We start from the raw sequence: 22,903 nt of genomic DNA, 5'->3' as shown, positions 1-22,903 counted from the left end.
GATCAGTGTTGCCCTGTGACACTGCTGTTCCAAAATGCATGAGATGTAGGTCCTGTTATAAATGTGGGCATTCCTCTGATTTTCTAGTATAAGAACATCCCATAGGATAAAAATCAGTGGAGTTCATACAGGGAAAGCAGTGTTGGACATACATTCTTGAGTGTATTCTACGCCTCACCTAAGTCTGGGTACAGATCGCCAAGGGAGTCCTGAGACCTTTTTGATAAATGGTGACATACTGGGGAGCTTTGCTTGGCTCTTAGGATTTTGACTTTTAAAAACTTTTTTGGCATTTTTAGATTTGGGTGTGTTTCACATTTCCAAAAGAAATATTTTTAATCCATAGTTACACCCACCAAAGACAACCAATCTTGTCTCAGCAAATATTTTCATATAGTTTTTAAATTTTAACTATAGAAACATCTTAAACATATACAAAAGTAGATGGGAGAGTGTAATGAAACCCAGTGTAACCTCTCCCAGCTTCAACAGTTACTAAGTCCAAGGTCATCTTTTTGTGTCTGTATCCTCACCACAGCCCTCTCCTCCCCTGCTCTGCCCTAGGATTATTTTTCAAAGCAAATCTCAGATATTACTTTATTTGTATATATTTCATTATGTTTGTAAGACTCCATTGAAAGAGTTTTTTAGAATAGAAATAGTAGGTGATACCCAGTACTTTAGCAATTTAGAAAAATTAAGTTATTTCCTAATATCATTTAATGTCTAATCAACAATTCCATTTCTCCAATTGTTTTTCATTTTTATTTTAAATTATGATAAAATGCGTATAATATAATAAACTCTACCTTCTTAGCAATTTTTAAGTGTACGGTTCAGGAACATGAAGTACATTCACATTGTTGTTCAATCCCCAGAACTCTTTTCATTGTGCAGAACTCAAGTCTGTAGCCAGTAAACAGTTCCCCAGGCTCTCCTCCCGCAGCACCTGGCAACATCCGCCCTACTTTCTCTCTTAATGGTTCTGATGACTTTAAGTCCCTCATCTAACTAAAATCATACAGTATTGGTCTCTATGTTAGTGGCTTATTTCACTTAGCATAATCTCTTCAAGCTTCATTCATGTTGTAGAATTCTGTGTCAGAATTTCCTTAATCTTCAAGGCTGACTAATACTCCATTGTATGGGTATACCACATTTGTTTGTTCATCTGTCAGTGGACACTCGGGTTGCCTATACCATTTAGCTATTTTGAAGAAGGCTGCTATGAACATGGATGTACAGATATCTCTTTGAGACCCTGCTTTCAGTTATTTGGGGTATATACCCAGAAGTAGACTTGTGGAATCACATGGTAATTCTATGCCTAATTTATTGAAGAATGCCAGACTGTTTTCCACAGCACCATTTACATTCCCACCAGCAGTGTGCAAGGGTTCCAGTTTCTCCACAGCCTCATCAACACAGTGTTTTCTGTCTGTTTTTTATAGTAGTCCTAATGGGTGTCAGGTGGAATTTCATTGTAATTTTGATTTGCATTTCCCTAATGGTTAGTGATATCGAGCATCTTTTCATGTGCTTGTTGACCATTTATGTATCGTCTTTGGGGAAATATCCATTCAAGTCCTTTGCCCATTTTTATTGTTCTTGTTGAGTTGTAGTTCTTTATTCTTCCTGGATATTAACCTCTTATCTGATATCTGAGCTGTGAATATTTTTTCCTACTCCATAGGTTGCCTTTTCACTCTGCTAATTGGGTCCTTTGATGCACAGAAGTTTCTAGGTGTAGTGTGACTTATCTAAGCAAAGCCACTGGCATGACCATTATGAGAATGTGCATTTTGGGTGTTTTTCTGACCTGTGTGCAAGAACTCTTTCCCTCAGGTCATGAGCACAATTATTGTAGAAGAAACCTTTTCAATGTCTGTGTTGAGTAGCAAAAGTGCCCCTGCTAACAATGCCTTGTGTCAGGAATCGTGTTAGAGCTAGTTCAGTGTATGGGTGAGCGGGATGGCTTCATCGTAGACTCCCTGTGCAGTGTTGTTACTTGTCATCCTAAGGCAATTCCTAGATGTCGAAGCAAATGGGACCGCCTGCAGGAGCAACAGTGTCTTCACCGGGTGGCTGAGTCTTGGTAAAATCACATTTCTGAATCGCTAAGGATTTTGGTAACTAAGAATATTTTTTAAATGACTCTTAGCGTTTATCAAATGTCCCAGCTCATCTGTGAAACAAAACAGGGCAACAAGAGGCCGTATCCTAGTTTCCCAGAATTCCGGTTCCCAGCTGTGTTTATAGACACCCTTTTCTTTTCTTCACCTCGAATCAGATGATAGATTTTCAACATGTGACTGCAACACTGACGGACATCAGTCTCTCTAGAGGCTGCATTTCAGGTCAGCATTGCTGCGCACTGACTTGGTCTAGAATTCCTTTTTCCTTTTTTAAACCTTTTCATAACATGAAGATCTAGTACACCAGCAGTGGCCAGGCTGGGGGAAAAGGAACAGGAAAGGAATGACAATAGGTCCCGGGTAGTGCTGGTGATGTCAGGTGGGATGATGATAACTTTAGTCTCTGTGGGCAGTTCTGTGTTCTAGAAACAAGAGAAGAAGACCTGGAGGCCAGGGCTAATTACAGGTCACTTGACAGGGAATGAAAGCAAAATGATTGTTTTAGGCCTGAGTCTCCCCTCAGCAGATTTCATTGTTATTTAATTTTTTTTACCTTCTGTTCAATAGAAATTCATCCTTTTTGGTTTAAACCACACCAGCCATGGTAGCCTAGCATTGCAACTGTTCCTTTGCTTCATTTTCATGACTTTAAGGAGACATTTGCAATTCATTACAGTATTAAAATAATTTAGGAGCAGGGTTAAATTTCATTCCTGTGTGTGTTGTGGTGTGTGTGTGTCTGTGTATGTGTGTGTGTGTTGTGTTGGATGCTATTTGTTTTGTTTTGGTTAAAGAAAGTCTCCGTTACAAGAGCTATAGTAAATTTGCACCGTTTCTTTATTAAATAAGACGAATGGTAAAGCAATTGATTGTTTTTTTCCCTTTCCAAGTCTCTCCACTGCACTATCCAAGTTTTACTAGGGAACTAAATTGCAGAGCACAGAAGAATACATTTTGCAAAATGTAATGCATGCCACTTATTGCATTTAAAAAATAAATAATTGGCTGCTGATCTTATGCTAATATTACCCACCTCATTAAGTAGATAAGGAGGTTTTGTAAGCAGCTATTCTAAAAGTGGGCTGCTCTTTAACCAGGTACAAATGAATCAGGCGTCACTAATGAACATGTTTAATACTATATTATGTAGCTGAAATGATTTTAGGGTTCAAATGTCTGTTTGTGTATCCTAATCTAGGTATCTAGGAGTTTATTTTCCCCAACACTGAACAATAGCAACTAATAAAAGATCAAATTTTATATTTTTTTCTTCTTCATTGGAATTATTTGAAATACCGGGTGTCCCAAATATATATATACACACTTTAACAGCCAGTAGCACAATTTTGAAAAGGAAATGTATTTTGATAAACCCTGCCTTTATAATTATTCAAAGTGTGTGTGCACACTTTGGGGGGATACCCTATATTCTCATTTACTGCGTTTCGTTCGTTTGTCCTTCTACCAAACTGGGAAAACCCTTGTGCCTGGCATTGTGTTAGGTCCTAAGGGTGTAGAGAGAAGGATGTTAAGGAAGTCTCTGCCCTCCTTAGACAGGTACACTTACAGCTGTGGTACCCAGCACTGAGGAGCCGGTGGGAGGAGTCAGGGAGGAGACTGAGCTGATGCAGGGGCGGTGGGAGGAGCACTGTGGGTGCAGGGATGCAGGAGGTGAGTACAGGCTCGGTCAGAGACCTCATTATATTAATGTGGGGAACCCATGGAGATGGTTGCCCCAGTTTTCTTTAAGGTCTTTGGTGGGAACTGCCATCAGAGCCACTTGGCTGTTCCATTAGGCCTCTGCCTAGTCATCTTTTGAAGAAAAGATTTTGTGATTAAACTATAACTAGGTTATGTGTTGGGGAGGTAAACAAGAGCCAGACGTCTGCGGGCCCCCGTACTTGCTGAAGTGTTTGGATGTTTCCTAAAAGAGATGGGAGAATGGAACGGACAGGGTGACACCTGGGCTGAGAGCCCGTGAGGGAGCCTGTTGAAGAGATCTACCAAACAGACGCATGGCTGGGGAAAATTAACGGGGCGGTGGCTATAAGGAGGTCATGGATTCCAGGTCCAAGGGGCAGGGTGTTGAGACTGAATTGGTGTGGGGGAAAGAGAGGCTGTTTAGGAGATGCCAAGGTTTGGGCTGGAAGGGTGCTGTTCTCCTAAAGAAGGAACACGGTGGGTTCCAGGGGAAACGATGACTCCAATTTCTAGCACACTGAGATCCAGGTGCTCCGCAGGACATCCAAGTAGAAATCACCAGCAGGCCTTCGGTGTGTGAGCCGCATTGAGATCTGACTGACTAGAGGGGAGAGGGGCGGGGGTTGAAGGCATGAGTGTGGTGGGGTCCGCAGGGCCTGCGCGTCGAGTGAGGAATGGGTGCAAATAGTCCTAGGGACCAGGAGCCTTTAAGAACAGGTGATGGGCCATCGATTCCAGGAAGATGTTCAGGAAAGATCGATGATGTGACAGGCACCAGGGAAGGAGAAATGTCAAGACGGGACAGCACTGGCAACTGCCACAGAGGGGTCAAGTTCAGAAAGGAATGGAAAGGTTTGGCAGAAAAGTTTACTTAAAAAGAGATGTTTGTTTGATGTGGAAGCAAAGTTCTATAATTTTTCAAAAGTGATCGAACAAAACATGGTGTTTCAAAAGCAACCATTTCATAACTGCAGCCCTGGAATTCGTTACTGCAGAAAGCACAAGAAAAGTAAGATTATGCCAGCGACGTGGTGATTCGACCATCTCAGTTTTGGTCTTAAAAAAAAAAAATGTGTGTGTGGTTTTTCTTCTTCTTCTAAATGTGCCAAGATAAGGCATCAAGCCATGACTAACTTATGAACTGTTCAGTGTGAGCTTTTGTCACATTTGGTTGGTGTCAGACATAGTTGAGAACTTTGGAAAGTATTAAAAGATTATGATAACAGGAAAATAAAACCGAACCTCGATGCGAGAAGAACTCCCCCACCAGAACGTGTAAGCAAATCTGCGGACACGGTTATCTGCCTGCTCTTCTGCCGATTTGCTCGTAGGCAAAACCCTGAGTGAGCCGGCTCTGCGCCCTGCCAGCTCTGTGACCACAAGCAAATCACCCCGCCTCCTGGTTCCCCGTCTCTCCAATCAGAAGTGGGTGTCCTCCCCGGCTCAGCTTCCCAAGCTGGAGATTGTGACACGCCAGTGGGCTATGACATGGGAACTGTCAGAGTACCCCCCACGCAGTGAGCAAAGGCTGCTTTTGCCAAACTTACATTATTTCAGCTGTGTGTGTGTGTGTGTGTGTGTGTGTGTGAGAGAGAGAGAGAGAGAGAGAGAGAGAGAGAGAGAGAGAGAGAGAGAGAGGTGTATTTCTAGATCATGGTGTAAAATGTATTTTTTATTGTGGATCGTGGTTTGAAAAATGTTTGATAAACACTGCCCCCTCAACTAGAGCCCCTTCCTATTCTAAAATTCTCTCCTTCCACTTAAACCTGAAAACTGTTCTTTTGGTACAGTAAATGGTTCCTAACCCGGTGGAGTGGCAGGGACAGACACTGTTAAGGCATGAACGCTAATAACAAAAGAGAAAAAACAAGTCAAAGGTAAATAAGGCCAACATCTGTGTTGTATTTGACCAGGAGACTGAACAAGCCTTTAAAATTTATTAGTATTCCGACTGGCAAGCCATTACTCTAATTTATGAAGAAAAGTTGAAGTATGCTACATATTAGCAAACAATGCAGTAGTTCTTTTGATGGCGGCATAAATAAGCAGCCGTATCAAGGAGAAATAATGCTCTTTCCAAAGTAACAATGCCATGGCACATAAATTCCCGAATTGGCAACGAAGCCGGTGTGGTCAGGCTCTTCCGTGTGCCGCATGAAAAGATTCATTGGCCTGGTTATGTGACAAGTCAGGGCACTTTTATTGGCCTGAACAAGAGGGAGTAAACACCTCCATCAGGTGTTTTGTTTTAGAAACAGCTGTTTGGACTCCCCCCACGGGTAATTCTGCTCCAGGGTGTGTTTGAGTATTTGCTTTCCCAGCATGCTTGCTGATGCTGCGAATGGAAGCAAGTGAGCAGTTTCCCATAAAAGCAGCGTGCGGCGAGAGTTTTTCTTATTTGTAAACTGTTCTTAATTCTTCTCAACCAGTGACATCTCATAGGTGTTCGGCGGTATTGCACAGGGACAATTGGAGAGGCTGAGGAGGGTGAATCCTCGCACAGGAAAGTTGAGGGGCGGGTTTGCGGTCCCTCCCACACAGCTCTTGCACACTCAGTGGCCTTGGGGTGTCTTTCCTCTCCGCCCTCTTACAAACCCTGGGGCGTTTGTTAAACCCTGTGCCAGTCTAAGCCCCAACCTTTGGCGATTCTGTGTTCTCTGCCTTCCTTCCACTGTCAGTCAGCGGGCAGAGGAGGCCGAGCGCAGGAGAGGAATTGAGACCAGAGACGCCCAGCCCTCCCCTGGGATTTCTGTTAACTTTAGACTCTGATGGGTGCTGGCAAGGAGTGGGCGGGGCTAGTGCTGTGGGTGGGCGGGGTTGGCAGGGTTGACTCCACCTCCCTTGCCACAACTGATTGGCCCCTGGCAGGCATTCAAGGAGTCCCTGCCCCTTTCGCTCCATCACAGGCCGGTTCTCCCCAGGTGTACCAACAGGTATGATTGTGCCAAATTAAGAGATGAGAATTTTTTTTATTATAAGAAAAAAATGTTCCATTTATTCTATGAGAACCATGTGTTTGCATCTAGCCATCTGACTTATTAGATGAGCAAACTGAGGCTCCAGGATAGGACAAGTGAGCTCAGGGTCAGGGGCTCTTCCCTGTCGCTTCCTCCCATTGGGGAACTCAGGATAATAGACGGTGGATACATGGACAGTAGAGAATAAGCCAGGCAAGTCTTGAGCTTTGGAAGGAAGACAATGGAGAAAACAGACAAGGTTTACGTTGGACAGTATAAGAAAGCAAGAATCTTATTTGCTCTGGGTTTTGTGTCCCTGACTATAACGTAAGACTCAAGGAGCAGTGATAGGCAGAGTGCACCCAGCCAGATGTGTGCCCTGGGTGAAGGCGTGGGTTCTCCAGTTACAATTTCCCTGACTAATGATGATGAGGTAGATTCCGTCTTTCTTCGAAAAGTTTGCTGTAATAACAAAACAGTATATCAGGAATTATTGTTCTTTGGAAAAATGTTACAGTGCCGGACCTGTGAAAGTTGGTATTGTTATTAGAATGTCAATAACACTTTCAAACACGCACATTACATCCTTGAATACTTTCTCGACAGAAATTATTTTTCCTTCTTCATGGTTATGCAGGATATTCACCATGAACCATCTGGCTTCCTCGGTGGGATACATTAGGAACACAGCAACACCATAAAGTCTGCAGACATCTCCCTCTTCCCCCGAGTTTGCCTCAGTGCCAGTAAATGTCATCAGGGTATGGGTTGTGTGAAGCATTGGGTAGCAGTCACTGGATCCCTCTGTGTATAGTACGGGATGTGTGATGACTGGATAGTGTCACATGAATGTTAAATATGTTCCCGGAGCTGACATGGTGCCAGGTGGTCAGTGTGGCCATCACTTCCTACTTTTGAGTATACTCAAAATTGGCAGGCAGTCTGAATCAATAAAAAAAATTATAGTTATCCTCTGCAGTAAAATTGGTATTTACTGCCCTTCAGAAGTGAATCTATATTGTATCTATTTTCTAATGTTTGTGGCAATGCTTTTAGACATGTTTAATTGATTGTGGTGTGACGTAAGCAATGTCTTCTTGATTCACTGACTTTCTTGCTCCTGAAATATAAGTGCAAAGCTGAATTTCCTCTACATTATATGTCTAAGTAGCCCTAGATTTTATGTATTTTGTAATATTTTAAGCAGCAAGTTATTTCTTTCTTATTCAAAGTACCAACAACATTAGGGGAGCTTTTTAAATAAAATAAATCATTGAAGTTTGCATATAGAATAAACCATGTACACCAAAGGCAGCTGGAGCCCAAGCTGCCTGACAGTCACTTTGGACCTTTCCCTACACTCACTCCCTCTTAATGTGACAATAGATTTCATGGAACCTGGAGACCACATGCTCTTGACCTGTAAAATTTCTTCTTTTAGGATCCACCTACTTCAGTTTCCCTTGGACTGCGAATGGAAGAAATGATTTTCAACTTGGCAGACACACATCTATTTTTTAATGACTTAGAAGTAAGTTCAGTTATTTTATATAAACTTCATGTTGTATGCCTGAAAATAGATGATTGGTCTTACAATAAGGGGGATAGTATTTTTGAATATATAATTGGGATAATGAGGCAAAGTAATTGCCGATTATATAGTAATGCATTTTGCCTTCATGGTATTTGTTATGCTTTAACTTGGAGTGTTGTGTTTCAAAATTAGATTTCCACATAACTATTGATAAGGATGAAAATTTGAGGTCAAGGATCTTAAACATTAAGTTGTGTTGATTAGCAGAAACTACAGATTTCTCAGTTACATCATCACCATTGAGATGAATTGCCTTTAGAATCCCAACAGAATTTGTGATATTTGCATATGCGGTTCTTGTCAGACTGTCACTGTCTTGGGTTGGGTGCTTTTCTTTTTCACTGGCTCCATCGTTTGGATGACATTTCAGTCGGGCCTCTGCTGTTAGGGTACCAGGATTTCTTAGGTGAAACTGCTGATGGTTTTATTTGTCCATTATCATGTGAGGGGAAACGTGTCAGGTGGCTCATTAAAGGTGTTATGAGCAGTGACAAACGTGATGGTCTCGATGAGCAGCATTCTTAAGAATAACGAATATTGTTTTTCATATCTCCATTCTCAGACAACATGTCTGTAACTACATTACACTCCCTTCTTAATAGAGACAGTTGTTTATTTAAATCCTGCTGTTAAGCAAGCTTGTGGTAGAGCTGCTAACAGCCATTAGTCATCAAGTTGTTGTTTTGCTAGATTTTATAAATGTATGTTATTTCAGACGGGAGAAGAATCTGAAAGATTCAAATGGAACTTTTACTGATCGAAGTTAATTGGCAGCAATTGGCCTTTAAATATTTCCTGATGTTTCCCTTTTCAAAATCAAGCAAAATGCACCTTATTTAATAGATGAGCCAAAATCATTTGAAAAATGCCAGTGTGTGACAGAACGAAAATGCGGTTTGTTCAACATCTGTCCTATATTTTGATTTCTTTTCATCTGTAGTGAAACTACTCGTAGACGAATTGGCAACTTCCAGCGCAATGAGATTATTTAAATGCGCTTCATTTTCTTTCCATTCCTTACTGAAATATTATTATGCTTAGGGTAAAATACAAAGTTTTTTTGCATTTTTAAGTGTCCGCTTTCCTTAAGGAAATGACATGTAAGGCATTAGTACTTTCTAAGGTGGAAATGTTTCGAGTGAGTGACAAGTTTAGAATTGCCTTTAGAAAAGCTTGATAATCATACTCAATTTTCAAAAGCTGTTTCTGATTTATGGTTGTGATTCACTTCATAAAAGAGCAGCACACAAAAATGTTATATTTTACTGGTACGTTCAAATTCCTTTCCAAAGTTTTCATTTGTTTCTAATCATATAGACTAGGCTGATATTTTGTGCTGGAAACAACCTTGTTCCTCTTATTAATTAATGTTAATAGGTGTTAATAGCACCCATCAAGAAGAAATTAGCAGTAATTTGCTATTTTTTTTTAACTCTACCTTCTTTAAAAATGCCATCTTTACTTGTCTATACCATGCCAAAACTATGTGGTGAAAAGTGAGAAGTTGGGCAAACTTGGTATAATATAAACTGAAAATTTTCCAAACTAAGTTTTGATTGAATATGGCTCGATTAGTGTTTATTGACATTATTCATACTAAACTGCATATAAAGAGTGTCTAAAATAAATGTATATATTAAAAGTTCTGCTTTAGGGATGGAGAGAATATAGTTTTTCCATAAACCCAATTAAAAAAAATAACTAGGGGGTCTACACAGTTATTGAAATATCAGATTCTATTCTTGGCATTAGGACTGTTCTTTATAAGGAGAAAAGAGAGATATGATTCAACCAGATATGAAAACAATAATGGAAAAATTAAGCTTGGAACTTTACATAAGTTGACTTTAAGTCATTTTACTTGAGAAAAATATAAAGGTATCAGCGAGAGTATAAAAAATACATTTAGCCTCTGTGGAAATTTTTTACTTGCTCTAAACTTGCATAATATTTTATAAAAATAAATTGGTTCTTATACTTATTTCAATCTTTCATCTTATAGTTTTATAATTCAACACAACTGGAATTGGTTATTGCAAATATTAGTTTCTTGCAAAATAAGAAGTAAAATTATTTTCTGGCAAAAATAAGTGCATTGGCATAATCCTCCTAAGAAAACCAAAATTATCTCATCAGGCAGAAACGATGTGGTAATGCTTGATTTCACACTCCAGTTAGCAATGCTGTGGTAGAGGAGAGGAATATTTAAATTGCACGTTTTTAGCTTTTTAAGATCAAGAGTACAAGTAACTTCAAGGAGGTTAACTATCTGTTAGCTTCAAGTGTGATGTCTGAATTTATTGTTGACATTTGGCCTTATTTTCTTTTACAATCTTAACGTTTCTCCAGCTAGTCCCTCTGTGTAGTTAGGGCTCGTTCACAGCTTTGGCTTATGAGAGGTTCTGAACAACGAAATGCACGATGTGAGGGCCTTCCAGTACCCAAACTTGTGTTATCAAAGAATGGCCATGCACTTAAAATGGTTATTAGGATAGTGTTTAGGAATTTTAGGATATGATTTTAAAGTAATTTAAAAATATCTTAATTGTACTTTATGAAATAAAGTCAGCTGAGTTCATTGTAAAAGTCTCATTGGTCATCCCGCTCAGTGTCAGTTTTTCATAAAAGCAATCACAATTTAATTTTGTTGCCACTCCAGGAAAAAGATACTAAGGGGGAATTTTGGACTTTGGGTACTAATAAAAATGTTTGCCAAGGTAAGGAACATGAGTGACAGGGGGACATAATTATCAAAGGAAGTAATAGTTCCCCATCAGAGAAGGGCGTAGACTTGGTGTATTTCTGGCTTTCCTATTTCTAAGTCTGACTAGCGTATCGTCTTACCAAAAGGTCTCTGTGTGCAACACGATGATGCTTAGATGGAAATCATTTTTTATGAATGACAGTATGGAACTGGAGGGTTTTTTCAGCTCCGTTAGTAACCTATGACTCTTTCTGAGTGAATGGAGAAAGAGTTCTTTCTGTTGGATTTTTATGGAAAGGCAATCTGCAAACAGAGTGAGGACAGGCCTTCCGTATACAATAATGTTTCCGTTTCGCTTGCATCGGTCAGTTCTCCTGCTAGGTTTTTCCACAGTTAAAGGAAAAGATTTCATCAGCATGGATATAAGTCTAAATAAAAATAAGGCGTAAGCTTATCTTGAGTTTTCTCTTTCCGCCTGGTGTTAAGTAATCCCATTCCACAGGCATGAGGGCTGCCATCCCTACCAGTGTTACTGACGGGTCTGCTCTCAGGCCCCACTCCCCGCCTGCAGGGACCAGGGTTGGGAAGTAGCAGGCGTCCTCCTCTTGTCCTCGGTCAGACAGGGACCTGTGAGGGTGTCGTGTGCACAGTCCCCAGTCCATGGGAGGCCACGTGGGAACTCCCTCCTCCACTCTATTCACGCGTTGGGGTTGTGGGTTGTGGGTTATGCATCGGTTAGTTAGAGGATTCTTTGGTGTCCGGATAAGAAGGTGAAGACTCCCACCCTTTCTCGGGCCTCTGATATGTAGACTCCTGTCCCAGGCCCCATTTTTGAGGACCTGCTGTTGTAGCCTCTTGTGTTTATCTTTTCTGTTAAGAAAAGGTCTGGACAGAAGGTTCTGGTCTCAGTAGAGCCTGGGTTTGATGAGTCAAAGGCTCAGTGGACGATCTGAAAGTAATGCCTCACCTGAAAGGGAGAGCGCTGTAAGGATTGTTTTTAAAGCAAAGCAATTCGTTTCCCCTTGGTTTCATTCATTCTTTAAGTTTGCAGTAATATTTGATTACTGTAAAATGTAGGTTATCATCTCAAGTATTTTAATAGAGCTTGTTTGTAAATTGATTTTCAGCTGGGAAAAGAATCTCTCTTTCCTGCCAGCCACGCCCATGCTCAGTAGCTGCCGCTGCGGGGGCCGCGTTCTGTAGGGAGTGACCAGGTGCTCCTGCTGCCAAAAGTGGCAACGTTTAAGACTAATTCAGAAGTTGATGTTTTGACTTTGAAAAACATACTTCACCTAGAAAGCGCGTTAGTCTCTAGAAACGAACAGGAAGAACCTTGGTGCCCAGGCTCCAGCCTCCGTGTGGGTGCTGGGGCTCGGATCCTGCGGCCAGGGAAAGGGTCTCGTGCTTGCAAAGAAGGCTCTTATGGAGCCTGCGCTGTGCTCTCCGTTCCCTCTGCACACAGCACCCGCTACGTGGAAGCGTGGGGCAGATCAATGATTCCATGCCAAACATCCATGCACACACGCACACACACACGTATATGCCACTTAGCATGCTCAGCTCTGTCCACAGGCTTTGTATACTTATTTATTTTCTCCTGATCCCTTTAGCAAACATAAAAGATCACACATTTGTTTTAATCCTCGTAACATCCTCCATAGCACCCAGAATCCTGCCTTATACCTTGAAATGTGTTTGTTAGGTTGAGTTCTTGTCTGTTATCTTAGAATACAATAGCGATTTCTCTTTCCTTCCCCACTGAAGGCAAGAGGTGACTTTGTCTCCCTGTGTTTTAAGGTAGGTTGCTTGGCCTTGTCCATGTTTTTAGTTAACATAAATATTATCAACATCCACAGTTTAGGGGCAAAATGAGTTTTTTAAGCAACAAATGTGTTTTAGACTCGATAAATGTGCATTGAACTTAACTATATTGTAACTGACAGCCAAAAAGAAACAATTCCCATATTTCATCCATTGTTATTACTACTGGATAATTTTAGGTATTCTTATTTCTTCACCATTTTTCACAAGATGCTGTCATCTTTATCTGAAGTAAAAAATACAAATATGAAAATGTATTCAAAGACTTTCTTAATTCTGATGTTCATCAGAAAGTTGAGTCAAAGAATATAGCTTTTTAACATAATAAAAGATATTTACCTAATACCAACAGCCAACATTGTTCTTAACAATAAAATAACAGAGGCAGATTATCATAGAAATGGAAACAAAATAAGGAAGCGCTATGCTGGCTCCGTTACTCAGCTTTGAACTAGGAGTTTGGGGCAGTGCATTAGGAATAAACTACAATTAATGAAACGAGATTTAAAATATTATTTTTTTGGAGATTTGATATATACAGGAAACTGAAAAGAGTCTATTACAATAGCCTTAGAATTTATAATGGGCTTCAGAAAAGTGAAAGGTTATAGAATTAAAGTTAAAAATTAATAGTCTTCTTTTATTATAGCCATACATGTAAAATTGTAATTAAATTATAATTTTAGCCCTAGCTGGTTTGGCTCAGTGGATAGAGCATCGGCCTGCGAACTGAAAGGTCCCAGGTTCGATTCCAGTCAAGGGCACATGCCTGGGTTGTGGGCTTGATCCCCAGTGGGGGACTTGCAGGAGGCAGCCGATCCATGATTCTCTCTCATCGTGGATGTTTCTATCTCTCTCTCCCTCTTCCTTCCTCTCTGAAATCAATAAAAATATATTTTAAAAATTATAATTTTAAATAGCAGTAACTACAAAATAAAAACAAAATAAAAAAAAGATAAGTAGCAACTCATATAAGTAGCAGAAATGAGAAAGAATATGAACAGATCGCCAGAGAAAAGCATTCAAATTGTCAGCATAAAGAAATGAAAAGTGTTGGATTTCACTTCTAGTGATTGAAATGTCAAAGAGTAAGTGGTCCGCCTCTTGGCCATCAAATTGGAAAGATTTAAAATCAGTAACATGGCCTGCAATGCAGTAAGATGAACACTGTGTACACCACTGATAAGGCTATGAATTGACACAAGATTTCAGGAAAGCAGTTTGATAATATGTATTCAGTACCTTAATGTCTGATCCTTTTACTAATTCCACTTTTAGCTTATATTCTAGAAAAGAGAGTTGTAGACAGATAATTTATACAGGAGTAATAAGCATTCATTGAACACTTGTGCTAAGTGCTCTACATACATCATTTCACTTAACCCCCTGATATTTCTATGATAAAAGCACCATTATTATCTCCATTTTATAGAGGAGCCAAGTGAAGCTGAGGGTGGTTAAAACAAGAACTTGCCAAGGTCACATGGCTACTCAGTGGCAGATTCTAACCCAGGTCCAATACTTTCTTGAAGTCCACTCAAGCCCACACTATATCTTCCAAAAGGTGATTTTACCATTAAAATATAGAAATAGTTTAAAGATCCACAAATAAATCAATAATGAAACATATTAAGTACATCTTTATTGAAAAAAATGTAAGACAATTTATTAAATATACAGAAAATATTCTTGGTTCATTTCAAGTTCAAAAATAGACTGTACACTTCAGCATAGCCTTAGTGTTGAAATTTATGGCCGATTATCTGAAAATACATACTGTATGATTCCAACTATATGACATTCTGGGAAAGGGAAAGCTATGGACACAGTAAAAAGGTCAGTGGTTGCCAGGGGTGATGGGGAGGGAGGGATGCATAGGATGAGTAGCACAGAGGATTTTGAGGGAAGTGAAACTACTCCGTACGATGCTGCTGTACCCACAGAATGTAGGGCAGCAAGAGTGAACCCTCATGTAGACCATGGACTTTGGGTGACGATGATGTGTCAGCGCAGGTTCATTGACTACAGCAAATGTACCCACTCAGGTGTGCGATGGTGATAATAGGGCAGGCTATGCATGTGTGTGTGTGTGGGGGGCGGGGCAGGGGATGAAGGGTAGGAGACACTTAGGGGTTTGCTGCCCAAATCACCCTGTGGCCTTCCAGCAGAAATCCCAGCAGAAAACACAACAAAATCAGCCGGGTTCAGTTGCAAGTGCAGAGGGTTCCAGGCACGCCCGGGGGGCTTCTCACTCTTTCCTCACTCTCACCTCCGCCCCTCGCAGTGTCAGGAGGGGAGGCTCACTGTGGACAGGTAAGAGCGCCCCTGTCTGGCTCCTGTCTCTCCTCCATGCTGTCCCTTCCTGGAAAATGAGGGTGTTGCCTTCAAGTGAAAAAGACACGTGTTCCTCAGGCTTGTCCCTCCTTGTGCCGTCCTGGCCTCCTTTAGAAGGAGGGCTCGTGGGCCTCGCTGGTGCGGGTGTGGTGAGGAGCAGAGCCCCCGCCCTGAGGGCAGCCGGCGGCCGGCCCCTCACTGACGGGCCCAGCCTGGTCCCTCCCTGGTGAAGCAGGCGGCAGGAAGGCAGCAGGCTTCAGGGAAGCACTTCTCACATCGGGCAAAAAACATCAGCTTTGCCTAGCTGGTTTGGCCCAGCGGATAGAGCGGCGGCCCCAGTACTGAAGGGTCCTGGCTTCAATCCCAGTCAAGGGCACATACCTGGTTAGGGTGCCTGCAGGAGGCAACCAATCGATGTGTCTCTCTCACATCGATGTTTCTCTCTCTCTCTCTCTCTCTCTCTCTCTCTCTCTCTCTCTCTCTTCTTTCCATTCTCTCTAAAAATCAATGGAACAATATCCTCAGTGAGGATTGACAACAACAAAAGGCATGGGCTCTGAGTCCCTGCCGGCCTGTGCGCCCAACCTTGTCATCTCCAGGTCGCACGTGTGGGACCTTGAAGGGAAGTGTTTTCTGCCCAGAGCCACGGGGTTAGGTCATAGTGAAGCTCGGGTGGAAACAAGGGCTTCCTACCCCAGATGTCCCCGCCCTGACCCCGAACTTCTCCAGCTGCTCACACACCAGCTAGTCCTCCTGAGCCACAGAGAGGACGCAGTGGCACTTGGCGGTGTCACACGCTGACATAACACAGCGGAGCCCACCAGCAGCCTTTGCACCGATGGGGTCTTTGAAAGCTTTGTTGCCCTCTCTGTCCAACCAACAGCAGCTACTCAAGCGGCCTAAGTTCACTTTTGAAAAAGTTGGGAGAGCGGCAGGTAGGTAAACAGATAGGCAGGCAGGCGGACAGTGGACAGACAGATGTGTGACTCTAAATCCCTGCCCTTGAATAGACAGAAGTGGCATTCCAGCAGCCCCTGCATTACAGGAGAAGAGCTCCCGTGCTATCCGCGTGCTTGTGCGCTCCGTTCTGGACGCTGTGCTGGGCGTGGAGGAGACGAGATGTATCCGCTGCCCTCCGGGGGCCCAGGCGCCAGATGGAGACAGAGAAGCAGGACAGCTGTGTCGCAGTGCGCCAGCCCCGTGATGGAGACGCACAGGATGCAGGGGGTCTAAAGGCAGGTGGCTCACCCACCTCGGGGAGAGGCGGCAAGGCCGAGAATGTCAGAGAAATGACTTCGCAAGGAAGTGGCACCGGAGCGCGTGGCACGCAGGAGCAGAGCTGGAGCCGCTGTCAGCGCAGAGCCCCGTGGAGCGGGTGTGAGAGGGGAAAGGGACAGGAGCCAGGCAGGGACGGCTTTGCCCTTCGGCTAAGGAAGTCGGATTTCACACTGAAGGCAGGGTGACCCCTCAAGGATGGAGATGAGCGGCACTGTGACATCAGAGGCGGCGATAATCTGGGTGAGAAATCACAGGGTTTGTTTGTGGGGACAGAGGGCAGGGCAGATGTGAGAGCCATTGAGAAAGTCCTCTGAAGGGTTGAGAAATACACTCAACGCAGCGGGGAGGAAAGTGAGAGTCTGAGTTTCTGGCTTGAGCAATAAGGTAACCATGAAAAAAAACAAAACAAAACAAAACAAACAGGAAAATTGGCTGGCTTTGGAAGGAAGATGCTAAATTGGGTTTTGAGATGTAGAATCTGAAGTCCGTGTTGGGCCTACAGGTGGACTCCAGCGTGCATTGTGCGTGCAGGTCTGAAGCTCAGGAAAGAGAATTGAACTTGAAGTTAAGACCTGAACGTGAAATGAGTTAAGATGCCCGGGAAGAATGTATTGAATGAAAAAGGAAAGTGAGCTCAGCGCAGGAGTCCCTTTGTGAAGTTTTCCTTTGGAAACACATAAATATGTATTGAAATTTCCAGATTCGGAAAAGTCAGTGACTCATGTGAAGCGAAGGGGGGTCATTCTGGCAAACTGATCGTGAGCCTGCGCGTGACACTGTCTTCCCGGTTTTGCCAGTCTCTCGATCCTGGGGGTGAAGCAGCCGGGAGGCGGTGTGGTCTCAGCAAAGGGGGAAGGCTTCAGGGATGGGCGAGCCGAGGTCAGTCCTCACTCTGATAATGCGTGCCTTTCTCACAGCCACGGCTAACCAGCCTCAGGGACGCTCGCTCAGGGACACTGAGCGCGTAGGAGGGACAGGGGTGTGGGGCCTGGCCCCGCGCCGGCCTCTTGGTGAGCCTTCCCGAACAGGAGCGCCTTCCCCAAGCAGCCTCGAACGGCAATGCGCCTGCAGCTTCCACAGAGCTGGCTGGTGGCTGTCCGTTTATTTTAAAATCCTGTGAAACTGACCTCCGGGCGTCGCAGATGACAGACCTTTCGTTCGGAGTCTTGATTTTGACAGGTGCTGGCTAATCTTCGATCGGGGAGAGTCGCTACTTTGTCCCGCCAGATCACCTTCCTAGGAAGTTTGCTTAGTCGAGAAAGGAATTCTTCTTTTAAAGCGCCTCCTGCAAGAGAAAGCCTGTAGCTTCAACTTCCCGCAAAGTGTTTAAGTTGCAGCCCCTGGAGACACTGGTTTCCGCGCGGCCACAATGGAGCCTCTATCTGGGCGCAGCTCCGGTCCATCCGCAGGCTGAGGGCGCTGCTAAGGAGCCGCTCTCGGGCCTGGGTCCTCCTTGCTGCTGGCTGTGGGCTGCTCCTTTGTGAGGCAGGCGGAGGGCTGGGCAGGGGAAGAGGATGCTGGTTTTGGTGGGCATGACTTTGTACATACACTTGCCTCTTCAAAAATAATTGACTGAGAATTACCTGCCAGTACCCGCATTTTGTCCAAAAGTTAAATGGAGCTCTTATGTCCAAAACTAGAGGCCCGATGCACGAAATTCCTGCAAGAGTAGGCCTTCCTTCCCCTGCCTGCCGGCACCGGCTTCCCTCTGGCACCCAGGACCCGGGCTTCCCTCACAGAGGGAGGCCCCGTCCACCCACTGCAGCCCGCCAGTCGGTGGCCTGGGCCTCCCTCTTTGGGGCAATTGTGGAACCCCTTGATTGATCGCCCTGCAGGCTCGTGGCCTGGGCCTCCCACTGCGGGGCGATCATGGGGCAATAGCTGGGCCCCCTACCAATTGCATTGCATCGCACCCGCCTGGCTGGCCTGGTGCCAGTGGGTGTCATAGTGTGGTCTCGGATGATTGTCGGGATGGTCATCCGGATGGTCGTTCCACTGTTCGACCGTTCGGTCGATTTGCATGTTATGCTATTATTATATAGGATGTCATCCGCTTCGCTTGGTGGGAATTGTTTGTTTTAAACACACATGCATGCAATTCTACTAGGCTTGTAGCTAAGATGTTACTGCTAAGAAGAAAAAGGAGTAGCTTGGAAAATTCACAATTGAAGCATAGTATGTGTTAGCATGTGTGTGATAAGATTTTGTAGAGGTGTAGTGAAATAAGAATATTTTTTCTTTTTAAAGTAGTCATTCTAACATTTACTTTAAAGGAGACGGGAAATTATCTAAATTCTAAGTGGCAAAAATGAATAATTCACTTTACTTCCAATCACAAAGCTAGTCACTCACTCCTCATAACTGGTCATGACCCTATGGAAATTGACAAGGGCTTTCCCATAATCCAAGAGAAAATTTAAAAATTGAGATAAGAAACAGAGGAATTTTGTAAAAATGATAGTAAGCAAAACAATGATCCTCTTCTCAAGGAGCTTAGAATGGCATGAGCTCAGCGTCCGTGGGAGTCCTCAGAGAGACGCGGGCGGCCTGGAGACGGCCCTCGGAGGACTGACAGCCGTCGACAGGGCTCGTGGGCTGGGCTGTAGAGAAGAGAGTTCTAGGCAGATCGTATGAAATGAACAAGGCTCAACGATCTAAGTGATTTAAAAATCGGTTAGGGAAAATGTAACGTAGCCTAAGGAGGTAAAGAATGTCACAGACACGTCCACGCAGGTGCATCCAGGGATCATTCACCAGACACTCCCGGAGCAGTGACTGGGCTGTGTGCCCAGTGTTCTTCTAGGTGCTGCCGGTGGAGGTGGAGGAGGATGGATAATTGTTGCTCTACTGAAGTTAATCATCCAAGGAAACCTGGAAACTGTCAGCCACTGCTTGGTCAAAAGAAACATGAAACATGCATAAAATGGAATAGTATATAACAACTTAAAAGAGAATATAGATGAGCCCTGGCCAGTGTGGCTCAGTTGGTTGGAGCAATCATCCCATGCACTGAAGGGTCATGGGTTCGACTCCTGATCAGGGCACATAACCCAGATTGTGGGTTCTATCCCCGGTCCGGATTCGTATAGGAGGTGACTGATTGATGTTTCTCTCTCTCTCCCCCTCTTCCTTCCTCTGTCTCTAAAATGAATAAAAGCATGTTCTCAGGTGAAGATTTTTTTAAAGGATGTTATAGATGATTCATTGATATAAAAAGATGTTTATTACATATTGAATAGAGAGGAAAGTAGCTACCAAACACATACCTGGCTTTTACCTGCCTGTGGTGTGTATCTCCTACTAGAATGTAAGCTCTGTGAAGAACGTGAGAGACTTTGGATAAGTTAATAGGAGGACAGGAAGGACAGCAGTGGTTACTGCTGAAGGAGGCAATGGAAATTTGTTTGTTTATGTATTTTTATGTTTTGCATGCATTTTCTACATGAGCATGTTTCATTTTATAATCAGACAAAATAAATTTACTTTAATAAAACTAGTAGTAGTTAACACTTCAGTGACATAATGCGGTAACATTATCAGTTAACATCGGATTGGGCCCCGAGTCTTTCATGACTAAATCCTGGCTATCAGACTGTCTGGAAGACTTCATTCAGTATCGTCTATGTACTCGGCCCACACGGAAAATAAATAGGAAGAAATAGAATCCTATTTAGAAAATAAAGAGGGAGAAAAAGACACATGGAAAGTTCTCTCTTCCTTCACAGAGCTTACTACCTGATGGGATCCACAGACGTTATCTCTATGCTTTCATTTCCCCCTCCATCAAACGTAGAGTTTTAGGGAGGATTGGAAATAACATGTAATACGCCTGGCACCGTGCCTGACACATAGCAGGCTCTCAATAATTGTTGCTACTGTCATTCAGACAGTGGGTGACAGGCGTACATCAGGGGCTAAGAAAAGAAAGCAATAGAAGGGTAACAGAGGACATTGCTTTGACAGGAGAGAGAGGGGAGAGAAGGCATCCAGCAAGCAGTAGGTAAACTATCATCTTATGGAAGAGGGAGTGGAGGCCAGGCTGATTGAGACCGGCCTAGCAGGGACATGCCATTGGCAATGGGGTGTGCGAGACAGACAGACAGTCATGGTACTGGATAGGCAAGGTCAAGGCTCAATGGCATTGGAATATATTAAGTCTTTCCGATGTAATTTTTCTAAAGGATCTATTGAATACCTTCTGGTTCAAAGGCAGAGATAGAAACAAGTGATATGTATCACCGGCCCCTAAGAAGCTTGTACTCCACACATTGGAAATTGTATTTCCTGGTGGAGCAAAACCCACTTTGAGAAAACATATCTGAATGAGGTGATGCCCAGGATGGGTGGGAAGGAGGACTAGACATGTGATGCATCCCATTTCCGTTTCATTTGTAAGAAATTCCGTTCCTTCCCGAGAGAAAGTTCTGATGCTCCCCTGTACCCTCTCTCCCCAGCTCTTCCCCACATTTATGAAGCCTTAATGGACATATTTGCCCTCATTTATTTTTGTGTGCTGGGTGCCTGGAGTGTGAGTAGGTGGCCTTTCATTAGTTGAACACATGACAAATGAATGAAAGAATACAGAATGCCTGTCCTATATGTTTTCTAGAGGTATTTCCACAGTTAATACATAACGTATATACTATTAACGCCATATTGGTGGTATATAATATAGCATTTTCCTGAATAATAATGTAAATTACCAAAATGACCAGGAATTGAACCCGTGACCCTTCAGTGCCAGGAATGATGCTCCAACCAACTGAGTCACATTGGCCAGGGCTCATCTATATTATCTTTTAATAATGCATGGCCCCTATTTGTTGCTTTAAAAATCACATCATGGGAAAAGAGGTTGTTTTCTAGGGAATGAGAATATGAGTGTGGACAAAAGTTTTTCTTAATTTTCCTTTCAGGTTCCTCCTCCTCCTCCTCCTCCTCCTCCTCCTCCTCCTCCTCCTCCTCCTCCTCCCCTGTTGACACCCCAGGGTTTGGGGTACCCCAGAGCTCCCCATGCTGGAGGAAATTTATCAGATAGGACAGTTCACACCAAAGTTATGGAGCTTAACTAATGTCCCGTTACCTGAAGTCTTTGTCTTATAAAAGACGAGTCAAAAGGAATGATTTCAGGAGCTGGAATTTTAGACCCACTGATGCTGGGAAGAGAAGGGAACGTTTTAAGTAAGGAAGTGCCCCCGCGGAGGTCCCCTCTCCCCAGAGGGCTGACAGTGAGGGGAGGTGATGATGGAACCTTCCTGCAGCTCAAGGGGGACCTTTTTTTTTTAAGTGCCAATGTCCGGTTCTGCATACTTTTCTCTCCGGAGTCAATGATGATTATGTGGCAGAGGAAATCGGCTGGGAGGGCTTTTATTAACTTCCTAACTAAGGATGTTATTCTGAGCTACACATTCTTTCATACAAAATTGAGTATTTATTATTATTATAAAATCATCTGGCTATATGATATGTTAACTAAAATTGATAAAGTAATCTCTTCCAAACTTTCAAATTTCATTCCCTCCCCCCTGCATAAAAGTCACTTAAAAAGCCAAATACATTCAAATATTTCTTTAAAAATTGTATTGACATAGAGTTTGCAGTTAAATAAAGATGAATCAATAGACAGAGAATGGTCATGAACTGGAACCTCTTTATTTGTTGCAAATATTTAATTTTAGAGTAAAAAATTGCTCCAGAAAACAAACAAACAAAAAAAACCTCTCTTGAAATACGACATAGTCAGTATTACAGCTTTAGTTCATTGTTTTATATGTGATCAAAACAGAAATATTCTGTGTAAATTGAAACTTGTAGTTAAACACTTTGTGAACAAATTAGTACGCGATTCATTTTTTTCCAGTTAGTACATTATTTGGTTTTCTTCAAAGGAGGGTTAAAGGGAGAGCATTGCAGACAAGGATAAAAGAGTTTCTGGTTTGGGTACTTTTCCTTGCTTCTGGCGGCAAGTTTGCGATAAAAAGAATGATTTTTATGAGACTGTGATTCCTCACAGCAAGAGTAGAGTTGGTGTCACGATGAAAGATTCTTCTACAGTAGGTACGCTCAGCAGGAATAATAGATCTAAAAGAAAGGCGAGCGGAGTTACAAAGAGCACTCTTGCCGGTGACAAATGATGTTTGTAAAACTCTGAGCAAACCCATCGAAGACTGAGAAACCCCTCAGCAGTAAATCAAAGGTTTATTCTTAGGAGTACTTCTTACTGTACATTTATATTTGATATATGCTGAGTTGTCTTTATTTTTTTTAAGGTTCTGGGTTATTTTGTATATAGTCAGCCTTTAATATTTCCTCTTAATACTTCATTTTACATTATATGATACAATTAAAAATATGTATGATATTTTTTATTATAAACCTG

General features: G+C 42.8%; 1 protein-coding gene across 8 annotated transcripts in view; it reads left to right on the top strand.

The window, feature by feature from the left end:
• Positions 1 to 22,903, top strand: part of EYA1 (EYA transcriptional coactivator and phosphatase 1) — a gene marked incomplete at both ends in the record, with an annotated part of 284,113 nt that overhangs the window by 232,019 nt on the left and 29,191 nt on the right. For 5 of the 8 annotated variants that reach the window (XM_079796667.1, XM_079796673.1, XM_079796670.1 and 2 more), the window contains one exon: positions 8,235 to 8,324. The exons of 2 other annotated variants lie outside the window; for them this stretch is intronic. In XM_079796667.1, coding sequence (XP_079652793.1) covers positions 8,235 to 8,324 — 90 coding nt within the window. Of the gene's footprint in view, positions 1 to 8,234; positions 8,325 to 9,208; positions 9,311 to 22,903 lie in introns of those variants that run through there. One more of the 8 variants, XM_079796674.1, reaches the window with a different exon arrangement.

This window comes from Cnephaeus nilssonii (assembly GCF_951640355.1).
Source record: "Cnephaeus nilssonii genome assembly, chromosome: 18".
NCBI classification, from domain to species: Eukaryota; Metazoa; Chordata; class Mammalia; order Chiroptera; family Vespertilionidae; genus Cnephaeus; species Cnephaeus nilssonii.
Note: the sequence above shows the minus strand (reverse complement) of the source record. Positions and strands in the feature narration are given on the sequence as shown.